General features: G+C 39.4%; 1 protein-coding gene across 14 annotated transcripts in view; it reads left to right on the top strand.

The window, feature by feature from the left end:
- The window catches only part of PDE1C (phosphodiesterase 1C), a 306,544-nt gene that overhangs the window by 184,860 nt on the left and 109,212 nt on the right, over nucleotides 1-12,472 (top strand). For all 14 annotated transcript variants that reach the window (XR_003093365.1, XR_003093364.1, XM_025200593.1 and 11 more), the window contains 3 exons: nucleotides 5,958-6,071; nucleotides 7,525-7,707; nucleotides 10,249-10,315. Coding sequence is in view for 12 of the 14 variants with exons in the window: in XM_025200593.1 (XP_025056378.1) it covers nucleotides 5,958-6,071; nucleotides 7,525-7,707; nucleotides 10,249-10,315 (364 nt within the window). In the remaining 2 variants the exon portion in view is untranslated. The remainder of the gene's footprint in view (nucleotides 1-5,957; nucleotides 6,072-7,524; nucleotides 7,708-10,248; nucleotides 10,316-12,472) is intronic.

Genomic DNA, 12,472 nt, shown 5'->3' with positions numbered 1-12,472 from the left:
AATAAGGCCCTCCAGCTAAGGAGATAAATATTTGTACACAGATACCATTTTATTACTAACAAAAAGTAGAATGCTTGGAGCATAATAAATGTTGCCCATTAAGAATATACTGGGCACGTCTATATGAGATGCTGACTGTGCAGTCGCTTCAGGTCACAAAAAAAGGCATTTGCCAGCACTACTTCTCAATAACTTGGGTTATTGTGCATTTATTTAGTACCTGTTGATACTAAATAAATGCAGATTAATCACTGCACAGTAGTGTCTCATGTAGACACGATCACTGAAAACAATTTCATTTTCCTCCGTTGCCCACATTCCATTCAAACTAGTGGGCTGGATTTAGTTCTTTAAATTTTCTCTTTTGCTGGCAAATTTTACCTTTGTCCAACTGGTATCCAGTTGATTTTATTCCCGAGAATTTCTCGTATCACAGATAGCTTGTTAATACAAAGTAGTTCAGAACATGAATTCAACCTGGAGGTAAGTGGGCAGTGGACACTTATAAGTTGGGAAATTCCCTTCTTGACAGCACGGTGGCAGAAAGAGATCTTGGAGTCATTGTTGACTCCAAGATGAACATGGGCCGACAATGCGAGGTCACGGTCAGTAGGGCTAACCGTACCTTGTCATGCATCCACAGATGCATCTCAAACAGGGCCAAGGAGGTGATCTTCCCCCTCTATGCGACACTAATCAGGCCACAGCTGGAGTACTGTGTTCAGTTCTGGGCAACACACTTCAGGAGGGATGTGGACAGCATTGAGAGGGTCCAGAGGAGGGCCACCCGCATGATCTGGGGACAGCAGGGCAGACCCTATGAAGAGAGGCTATGGGACCTGAACCTGTTCAGCCTTTGCAAGAGAAGGCTGAGGGGGGACCTGGTGGCCATCTATAAACTCACCAGGGGGAACCAGCAGGGTTTGGGAGAGACCCTGTTCCCCCTAGCGCCCCCCGGGGTAACAAGGAATAACGGCCATAGATTGTTAGAGAGTAGGTTTAGACTAGACCTCCGAAGGCACTACTTCACAGTCAGGGCAGCTAGGGTCTGGAACCAACTTCCAAGGGAAGTGGTGATGGCTCCTACCCTGGGGGTCTTTAAGAGGAGGTTTGATGTCTACCTAGCTGGAGTCATTTGAGCCCGGTTTTCTCTCCTGCCCAAGGGGTCAAACTTGATGATCTATAAGGTCCCTCCTGACCCTACTTCTATGAATCTATGACTTTGGAATTAATGTGAGATTTTGGTACCTTTGCCTTTAGAGATGACTCAATCCTATCTGTCATAGACAAATGAGTAGTCCCACTGGAGTCAAGAGGAATAACTGTTCTCATCTAGCTCCAGAGTTCTTCATGGGGGATTGAACTATAGCATGCACTGAAAGTAATATGGATTCAGATTCTGTAAATCATTAAGCACTTGCAAGGTTGTGAGTCTATGCTATATCTTTGAAGTCCATGGTTTGTACAGACCATGAAATAATCTCAAGATACAAAGAGAGTGTTTAGTTCTATGCAATGCTGCCTCCCTTGAACTTCACAAAGATACAATCAATATGGACTCACAACATTGCAGGAAGTGCTCAAATAATGCTCAATGTTGAACAGAACTCGGTGCTCATTTTGTATGGTAAGGTTATTCCATTTTCTTCAATGGAGTATAGCCCCTTCTGTGGTTACTCCAGTTTAGAAGTGATTGCCAAACCTTCTCCATAGCACACATCATATCTTAAATTAGAAAAAAAATAAGCAAAAGCTACTACTTCTATACAAAAGTGTTACTAAGAAAATATCTAATGCCTTTCAGCTGTTTAATGCAAAAAGCAGTTAAAATAAGGAAGAAGAGCTGTTGCAGTATGAGAAGCCAGCTCTCTCTAGACTTCCACCAAATGTGGAGATATGAGAATGTCTGATTTGTGAAGTCATATCATTGTTCTGTGACATGATGTGTAGTTGAAAAGCAGCAACAACTGAATGTATGCAGGATGGATTGTGATTTCCCTGACTTAAAACGAACAGTACCTTCTACAAGTAGCTCCAGTTACCTTGATGGAATTGCTGTGGTATCAGATAGGGTTTGCAATTAATTAAGTTTTATGACCTGCTGATGAACCAAATATTTAAAGCAAAATCAAGTACATTGAGACAGGATAAAATGTTTAGATTTCTTCTGCAACTAAGCAAATGAAAAAATGTAGGTTCAGGTTCAAGGAAATATTTAATTCACTATGAAATAGAATGCTTAGTTTAGGAATCAGAATTTGTGGTAGAGGTGATATATTTTATTAGAGCAACTAGATTTTTGAAAAATAAAAAGTCTTTAATTGCAAGTTTGCGGGCACAAGCACCCTTCTTCAGGCATAGGAGAAAAGATGGTAAAAGTTCTCCCAGGTAGAAATGAAAGTTCTTATTTCATAGGAGGGTTCAAGGTTTGTCACAGTAAATTTTATTCAGGTTAGGCTCAGAGAAAAGGGTCACTCATTTGAAAAGCCAAGGAAACCAAGATTAAGTACAGTAGCAGCCTTAGGGGAGGGCAAACCAGACAACTGCCTGGGGCCCAACACTTCAGGGGGCCCAAATTTTGGGGGGGAGGGGGCAATGATTTTGAAAGGAAGTGGCTCTATTTGCATTTTAACATTCAACTATTTATTTAATTACTCCAAAGAATATTAAAAAGATCCTTGGTACAACTGTGGTGTATTAATATTTACTTGAGTACATACCTCTAAGGCAGGGGTGGGCAATTATATTGGGCGGAGGGCCGCTTACTGAGTTTTGGCAAGCCATCGAGGGCTGCATGACAGGCAGCCCAAAGCAGATATATATTCATTTTCTAAATGTTTTAGGTGCCCTGCAGACTGGATAGAATGGCCTGGTGGGCCACATCCAGCCCATGGGCTGCATTTTGCCCACCCCTGCTCTAAGGGGTCCCAAATGACTCTTTTCCCAGGGCCCCAACAACCCTAAGGCCACCACTGTTAAGTGCCCCCTTAGTGTTAGGGCATAGGTTAGGGCACTCACTCAGGGTATAGGAGACACAGGCTCAATTCCCTCCCTTGACTCTGTATCTCCTATGCCTGCTCTGATGTCGGGTATTCTGGCACGGGGTACTATCATTCTCTTTTTGGTCTACCTTGTATAAAATATGTAAAAAACCCTTTTTGGCAGGATGGCCGCTCTGGCCTTTGTCTTCCAAAGAGAATATCCTAAGCACCAGTCTACAGAGACAATGTTTGTTCTCTCCCTGACTTAATGAACAGGTCCTGGGAGTAGGGCAATCTCTTAATTGATATCAAGTGCTAATCATTTCTTTGTTTGATTAAGGGATTTGAACCTATATTTCTCACATCTCAGAGGAGTATCCAAACCACCAGATCACAGACTCATTACTCTCTGATTCAATTAATATTGAAGTATTTTATAACAAAGTACAACAGCATATGAGAAGAAACTAAGAGTACCAGGTAGTGTGGTGGATGGATCATTCTCCTTTGTAATGGTAAATGTGATTCAGCCGTCCTCAAGCAGAGGCAGAAACTGAACTAAGGTTACCTGTATGTGAGTGCCCTAATCAATGGGGAATAAGGCATGATGGTAATGTCACCTCTTTTGGCAAATGTTAAAATAAATTGTTTCAGCAGTTCATTTTGGTCAAAACTATTTGGTGACTTGATTTAAATCCATTAATAATTTCAGCTGACCATAAGCTTCCTTTTTTATAAGATTTTAGGTTTTGCCTAGCTCTAGTGCCAGGTTCTGTTCAGAGTGACGACCTAGCTTAATGTTTCAGATTTATTCAGAATTGTTTTAACAAAATAAAAATGCTTTTATAACATTATAAAAGGAAAATATCAATGGCTTCATATTAATAGAAGTAAGAGTCAAGAGCTGCAGCTAATAGATAAAGCAGAAGTACTTGCAGAAAATGAATGGTCAGACAATGCAATTTTTTCACTTAGGACCCCCAGTTGTGTGTCACACTTTCATTCACACAACTTTACTTCTGTTTAGCCAAATGCTTGATGCACTCTATACTCTGTGTAATCTTCTTGTTTGATGGATGTTGGCGCCATGCAGCAGGAGTCACACATTGTGCTGTTATTGAATACGAATATTTGAGTGTCTTGTGGTGCAGACCTGCTGTGTGCTGCAATCAATGAAATAAAAATCAAGAAAGGCAAACTGATTGCTGCACTATTAACTCCTCCAGCCAAGGCAAATGTAATATTTTTGATAATTAGTTCAGGGAGTAAGAGGACATAAGGTACAGTATGGGAAGGGAAGAAGATACTACAAGGCAGTTATATGTCTTCCCTCCATCTTTATAGGGGGGCAAGAAGGTACAAGAATTGGTGAGGACTAAGTGATGACAGGGCTCTCTCTCTATCTGCCATCACACTTGACAATGTAATTATGTCAGTTTTTCAGGAAATTCATGCTACATTGGCCAAGAGTCAAATTTCATGGTAAGAGCAGGTGGTGGCATTTTTCCAAGCTGTACCCACACAAAAAATATGTTGCCACTCACAATAAATTGTGCATATATTCAAAATAAGATTGTGTGGGCACTTTTGTTTCCCTAGGCTCCTTGCACTTGTTCCCTTTCTATTTAGGGTTGAATATTTCCATTGGCTCTGTTAAGCTCTTTGACCTTGACTGTTTTTTGATTGGGGGATGCATAAGTATTTGTGTCTGAAATGCCACCCAGTTGAGTCACCAAATAAGATGCTCCTGTCAATTGTGCAGATCAGTGACCCTTTCCATTCCTCTTGCACTACGAAGAAAATGGCTTACAATGGGTGACATTTAATGGTCATCACCAGGCAGCTGTGTTAAGGTGAACGGGGCAGCCATAGAGCAATTGTTTCACGTTCTCTTTAAACTCATGTGGACCTCTTTGCATCAGTTCACATTCTTAATGTTTTGATATTGAAAACTGACATTTTGCAGAACAATATAGCAGCTACAGAGAAGTGCTAGTTTGCTGCATAGGGGCATACTGACTGCTCTGAACAGTGGGGACATTGGGAAGGAGTTTGCTATACTGTCTAAACCACTGCATTTTATTGAGGCCAGATTATATATTTATTATCTATTCCCACACTGTTAGTTGTATATTTGAATATTGTAGTTGGACTAAAATGGTAAAGACTTTTCACAACGGACCAACATTAAAATCTTTATTCTATAATTGTTTTATTTATTTTAAATTTGTGTGTGAAAACATTATTTGATTTTGTTTTGTGTCTAAAATGTGATTTTGGTATTTCCCCCTTTTCTTCCATTTTTACATTTTCTCTCCCTTTTTTTTTATCCCTTTTTTCAATTTGCCACTAAAATGATATAGCAGAAATAAAGAAGGTAGTAGAAGAAAGAGAGAATTGAACACTCTTTTTGCTTTGGATTCCTCTGAAAAATAGGACAGTTTTAGAGTAATATTTATTCACAAAATGATGAATATTTTTCACAAAATGATTTCATTTTCAAAAGGACCCCAGTTTTCAGTGATAATTTTAAATATGCCTCTAGCATAATGGAAGGTAAATCGAGGCCATATTCACATTATAATGAAAAGTGTAAGTATGGTATTTCCTAAGATTTTCTTGGGTTTATTTTGCAATATTTCCAATAGTGACAATTTCATCATATTTCCAAACTATATGTTCACCACCTATTTTCATTCATTTCAGTGTGATTTGCAAGCATCCAGTATCTTACAGGGTTAAGATCTCTCTTCTTCGGAAATATACTGTAAAGGAAGAAAAAGTTTTATGACCTTTCTTATGGACAAATGTTATCCAAAATATTAAAATTATGTTTGGTAAGATGGCATATTTGCAGACTTCACAGGCTCTTCGTTGACAATAAATGAGGCTATATTTTGTATAGGATAGTATTTTGTAATCAGTCTCAAACACATTTCTCTCTATGTTAACCAGCTTCTTGTCTTTCTCTCTTAGGTTGCGGTCTTTGGTAAAGCAGTTAGAGAGAGGAGAGGCTTCAGTTGTAGACTTAAAAAAGAATTTGGAATATGCAGCTACCGTCCTTGAGTCAGTGTACATTGATGAAACCAGGTAGGTTAACTTCACATATGTGTTGATAATTCATGCCATTAAATTAAGTGCTGATTGTTTACAAGGGAAGTTATTTAACTTAAGCTAATCTTTAGTTATTACTCAGAGGGAATATGTAAAACAGATCTTTATTCTTCAGTATATTCTCTGAAAGTTTCTTTAAGCTTCCTGGAAAAAACAACCTGAAAGTGATAATTAACTAAAAATATATTCTGCTAGGGAAAGAATGTAATTTAAGGACATGTTCATATTATAACTAAAAACATAAGTATTATATATTATAGTACTTCATAATGAAAAAACTTTCATGACTATGAGATCCTTTTTTTTCTGATGTCCTACAGCTTCATAGACACTTTTTCCCTTTGTAAAACCACATGTAGTCTGTCTTTGATAAATATTTTGATATGAGGATCACAGAATAATTGAAAAAATAGACCTGTAAGGGATATTAGGAGGTCATCTAGTTTCCCTGCTCAAGGCAGGCTCATCCCTTTCTAAACCTTTTCAACCAAGTGTTTGTCTGATCTGCTCTTAAAAGCTTGCAATAATGGAGATTCCACAAACTCTGTTCCACTGCTTAATTATTCTCATAGTTAGAAAGCTCTTCCTAATATCCAATCTAAATGCCCCTTTTGCAGTTTAAAAGCATTACTTCTTGTTCTGTGCCCTGTGGACACAGAGAACTGTATAACTCCTCTTTATATATTTGAAGACTGTTATCAAACCCCATTTCAGTCTCTTCTTTTTCAGACTAAATAACCCCTGGTTATTCAGGCTGTCTGGTGTTCACATGGACTTTTGGTGGTTAAGGGTCTACATTGTTGGCACAGTTGTCATTCTCAGTTGAGAGTCCAAGAATGGAAGGGACAAAGAAAATGAACTATTTTCTTCAGGTAGCCATTCAAGTTCAGGATTAGGGCAAACTGGTGAGGAGGTATTGTGGGGTTTATGTTCCTGTTTACCATTTGTTGCATGCTTAGATAAAAGATTCCAGTCTCCGAATCTGACCCGCCAATCCATTTAACAAATGTTAAACTTACTTCTAAAGAATTGTTTTGGGTAAAATTACCCAAACTTCAAAGCACATTATTGTCTGGATCCTGTTTGGAAATTTCACATTAATATCAATCAGCTTAGAATGGTGGCAAGATTGGGTCCATGAATGCTGACAAGCTGAAGATGAGAAATCATGGGAGGGTTATGTAGCTCTGTTTCATCATGCTGACTGTCTTGTTTATTAGCCTAGTAGAGAGCTTCGCAATCTGGCATGCGGCTGTCCAAGAAAGTAAATAATCTGTTATAGACTGTCAAAAATGTGTTCCATTAAGTTTAGAAAAAGAGTGAATTTTTAATAACTGCTTTAATTAGAGCATGTCTGAGATGCTTGAAAATTATGTTAGAAACCTCTCTTAGGAACACTCTGTTTATCCATTTTTCTACCCTCTTATAGGCGTTTATTGGATACAGAAGATGAGCTCAGTGATATCCAGTCAGACTCCGTGCCCTCTGAGGTCCGGGACTGGTTGGCCTCCACCTTCACACGGCAGATGGGGATGATGCTTAAAAGGTCTGAGGAAAAGCCCCGGTTCAGGAGCATTGTCCATGCAGTGCAAGCTGGGATATTCGTGGAAAGGTAAAAGAAGATTTAATCATTCTTTTTCAGTGACTGGCCAAGCACAGGTTGAACCTTTAATATCAAATGAAGACAATTTTTGTTGGTTCAGCTTGTTTGGTTACAGAGAACTGAACAAGGAATGGAGATTGGGGCTAAAAAAGAAATAATAAACTAAATTGTTGTGTGCTAAGTGCTCATTATCAATCATACAAATCTTATGTTGTAATTGTTTCATTTGGGCCTTTCCCCACTTTTACATATGCGTTTGCAAGTGGCCATAAAGAGGAAAGATAACATGTGTCATAAACAGTCCTATGATAAGATTAAGGGTTTCACCAAAACCAACCAAATCAGTTCCTGTTTTAACACAGTATCTTTCTAACGTCCATTAGGTCTTACAAAGGGCAGACAATTAGCTCATTTTAAACAACAAAACAAAGAAATAAAACAAAAAGTCTACATCATAGCATTTGCTGAATTATATGTCACAAAGAAGATTCAGACCAAGATCAGACTGAAAACTGAAGAGCTTTCAAAGGATTCCACTGAAAGATTGAATCTCTTCGCCAAGTCCCCTCCATTGCTGAGTCCCTCAATTTGTACAAAATCACACTTCTAGAGGTGGATCAATATTAATTTCAAACTTCTGAACCTCCTAAAACTGAATTTGTTTCCAGCTGCCAATGTCCCACCTTTCTTTGCTGAGGAAGTTGTCTTTCTTGACACTCTGATTCTTCAAACTAGAAAGTGGAGTCACACCCTTGGAAATACCCGCCAGCTGAACTCAATGCATGTGTAAGCAAGCACAAACTGATTCTGTAAATAAATGAAGGTGAGCTCACTAATGATCATACTGAATTGGACTCCAGGTGCACTTTAGAATTTCTTTTGCTGAACTTTTTCTGTAAAAGAATTTAAAAAGGAAAAAAGTGTTTTAGATAGTATATTTCAATAGTAGATATTCATGCCATCACTCTAGGTTAGCAACATGGTTTATAAGAATGTCATCAAGGGTACCTCTTAAAGCAGGGGTGAGCAAAATTCGGATGTGGCCCACCAGGTCATTCTATCTGGGCCGCGGGGCCCCTAAAAATTTTAGAAAATTAATATTTATCTGTCCCTGGCTGCCTGCCATGTGGCCCTCGATGGCTTGCCAAAACTCAGTAAGTGGCCCTCTGCCCCAAATAATTGCCCGCCCCTGTAAAGGTACCTCAGACAGCTTTGGCACATTATATGAAAGACCACATAGAAACACAATAGCTTCCTTCTACATATTTATAATCAATTTTCTATTGGTGATCCTGAAAATCCAGCTTGTATGCTATTAATAGAAGTCACAATTTTTGCAAGACCTATTGGGGTTTGTCAGACATTGCTTCATTTCTCAACATTTTGACAAGATACTATTATATATTAGTATCCAGCTATCAAATTATCTGTTGAAAAAATGTATGCAATTAATTTAGATTATTTTGAACTTACTTGAGTCATGGAGTGTTCGTGACTAACTTGTAGCAAATGATCATATTATTATTCCTTCAGCCACCCTCTGTTATTTACCTTTATGGGTAATTACTGACTCAGATAGTTAAAATATGTATTTGCAAAAAAACAAATATTCAAATTTGTTTTTAATTATACAAATTTTTGAATGGATCAATTTTTGTTTTAAATACTTTCTATAACTATTGGAATCAGTTTTTCAAAATACGTGTTAAAGTATTATTTCCTGTTGAAATGTTGCATTTATTTAAAAAAATGTGGCAAATCTTATGTGGGATAGTTGTCATAGTTAAAAACTATTTGCTTTCATACATTTCTTTAGTAGGGCTACTCTTTCCATTACCAGTAAAAGGGAATAGAGGCTGTCCAATCTCTGTTCTCTGGAATTACCCTTTTGTTCTGGATCTCTGAAGTGGATCATGACCTGGGGAAGAGCAGCTGCAGGGAATGATAAAGTGATAGCAGTGAACAATTATGCTGCCTATAAATGTGCTCATTTATGTTCTAAATTTAAAATTCACATTTTTAAAGTTGCTTCAGGGATGCTTTAACTAAGGCTAGTTGATGAATGAATTCATCTTAACAAGTAAAGATCACAAACGCTTTTTGCAGATACGTAAGTAAATGCACCATTCACCAGAAGCAACTGTCATACATGCATTAAATGTTTCCATTCAATGAGACATTTTCTGAAGCTATCTTGAAATGCTGTCTTGGGCCAGCAACAGGTGAAAGGATTGAGCAGAAATGTGGTCAGTTGCCATGGCGGAAAGTAAAGTCTCATTTCTGAAGAGCAGTCCTTCTGCCTCGTGAAGGTGCCAAATGAAGTCTTGGTCTGTTCTGCCAGGGGAAAAACACCACCAGAGTGTGTGTTGTAGGAGTAAGGAAGTAAAATGAGGACAATAAAAATAATGTGTAGGTGTCCAATAAGGATATGGAGGATCCTTGAAGGACAAAAGTAGGAACTACAGTCTGTTTGGCTGCAGTAAATGATGTCTCCTATAGCCTTGTCTTACTGTTTATATTATCTATTGATTTACCATTTTATCTTGGTAGGATGTATAGACGGACATCAAATATGGTTGGACTGAGCTACCCACCAGCTGTAATTGGAGTACTAAAGGTAATCCTAATTCAAGGATTGTTACCAGAGGCTGAAAGAATACTGTGATAGTTGGTAGGGGTTGTTTTATTCTCCCTCTTATTTTGTCTGCTTTTTATATAGTGTACATAGGAAAATGCTTTCAATTGTGGGGGAAAAAACCAGCTGCTTCCCAGTTGTGAGATTTTGAATGAGAAGACAGGCATGTTATAGTGCCTTATGCATTCAGGTTAACATAAACCATCAAGGTCATGAACCAATTTGCAGCTAAAGTTATAAATTGTTGCAAGAAACCATATGTAGTCTCTAAATGGGTAAGAGAGATCCCTGTTATACTGGAGTAAGCAAACCAATGCAAATGTTCTATGTGTTGAACTGAAATACATATTGAATGGATTTCTCTGCTGCTTTGCTTGCTTAGTTTGATTAGCAGCGAACAGGGCCATCCCTGGTGGAGGGGCAAATGGAGGCGACTGCCCCAGGCCCCCATGCTTTGGGGGGCTCTGCAGAGCCAGGCCGGCTTCGTATGTGGCTGCTCGTCACCGTCTCTCCTCCCCCTGCTGCTGCGTCCGGGCCCCGCACAGGCCAATTTGCCTCGGGCCCCGCACCCTGCTACAATCTTCTCTGGCAGCTAATCACCTACCCACAGACGAGATCCAGAGACCTTTCTCTTGAGGGATCTGTACCTCTGATATTTTCCTTTACTCCTGTCTTTTCTTAGAACCACAACCAGTAGCTATCATGGATTCCCGCAGGGGAGTGCTTGCTCTGGACCCCAGGCCTTGCCTGGTCTCTGTTCCTCCTGCAGCCATGCTGGTTTGGCTTCTAGAGGTGGGAGCTCTGACTCCTTTCAACCCTTGAGAGCCTGGCTGTTCACTGCCTGACCCTCCCTGGTTATCTGTGGGCCTACCTTCCAGTTCAGCTCCTGTGACAGGGATTTCACTTCTTCAAAGGAAGACGTGCACCTTGAATAACCAGCAGTGAAGCAGACGCTTCCTCAGCCTGACGAAGGGTATTTATATTTGGAAGCTTGCTAAGAAGAATTTTTCCAACTATTTGAGTTAGTCTAATAAAAGATATCAGATTTACCCAAAGAACCTTGTTTGCCTATGTCCTAGGACTAGGGTGGCCATCAGAGGACATGCTACTGTCCTCTATTGATACGAAACCAGATGCCTTTATATCCTCTGTTTTTCTCTTGAAGAAGAATAGGTTGTAGCCATGTTGGTCTAAGGTAGGGTGGCCATCATAGAGGACAGTTCAGTTGTCCTGTGTCCTCTATTGATACAAAACCCGATGCCTTTATGTCCTCTGTTTTTCTCTTGAAGTGCACTTCTCTTGAAGAGAAAAATAGAGGACATAAAGGTGTCAGATTTTGTATCAATAGAGGACACAGGACAACTGAACTGTCCTCTATGATGGCCACCCTACCTTAGACCAACACAGCTACAACCTATACCCCTCTCTTCAGCAAAGGCATTTATTGCCCCAACTCCAAAAAATTAAGCAGTCCTTTTATCCCCTGTCCAACCTGCACAGCCCTGAACACCCCCAAAGTTAGCTCAGCTGTTCTTCTCCTGTCTGCACAGCTCTTCTCCTGTCGGCACAGCTGAAGCCCCCCCCCCCCTCCCCATTTTGCAGCTCTCAGGCTGACATACTCCTAGTCAGGCCTTTCCATCCATTGTGTGAAGCTTATCTCCCTCTGCTTCCCTTGATGCTTTCTAACTTATCTCCAAAGGAAGTTTACCAATCCCACCTTGTTGAAGTGTCAAGAAGACCGTTCAATTCCTTATTGATGGATGTGCATCTTGTCTCCTCTGGCAACTGGGAAGCTCTAAGTTTTAGTTAAGGCCTCATTAACCCCTTCTTTGCCCATGCACAAGCTAGTCAGGGAAACTGAGGCAAGCAACAGTATTACAACATAAATACACTTAACCCAGAAATATTTTTACACCATAATCTAACATATCAGTCTATTTGTCTTTGTATTTTTTGGTTTTTTGAAGGTAGAATGGTTCCTTTCATTTAAAGAGTATTTAGGGATAGGCTGGGCCTAGAAAGGGACATGGACCAAGGACTGTTAACCCTTTTGTATTGACTTAATAAATTGAAAATATATGAGAGAGAGGGAGAGAGAGAAATTCAGACAGGTTTATTTAAATGATGTAAACATAATTA

This window comes from Alligator sinensis, unplaced genomic scaffold, assembly GCF_000455745.1.
Source record: "Alligator sinensis unplaced genomic scaffold, ASM45574v1 scaffold86_1, whole genome shotgun sequence".
NCBI classification, from domain to species: domain Eukaryota; kingdom Metazoa; phylum Chordata; order Crocodylia; family Alligatoridae; genus Alligator; species Alligator sinensis.
Note: the sequence above shows the minus strand (reverse complement) of the source record. Positions and strands in the feature narration are given on the sequence as shown.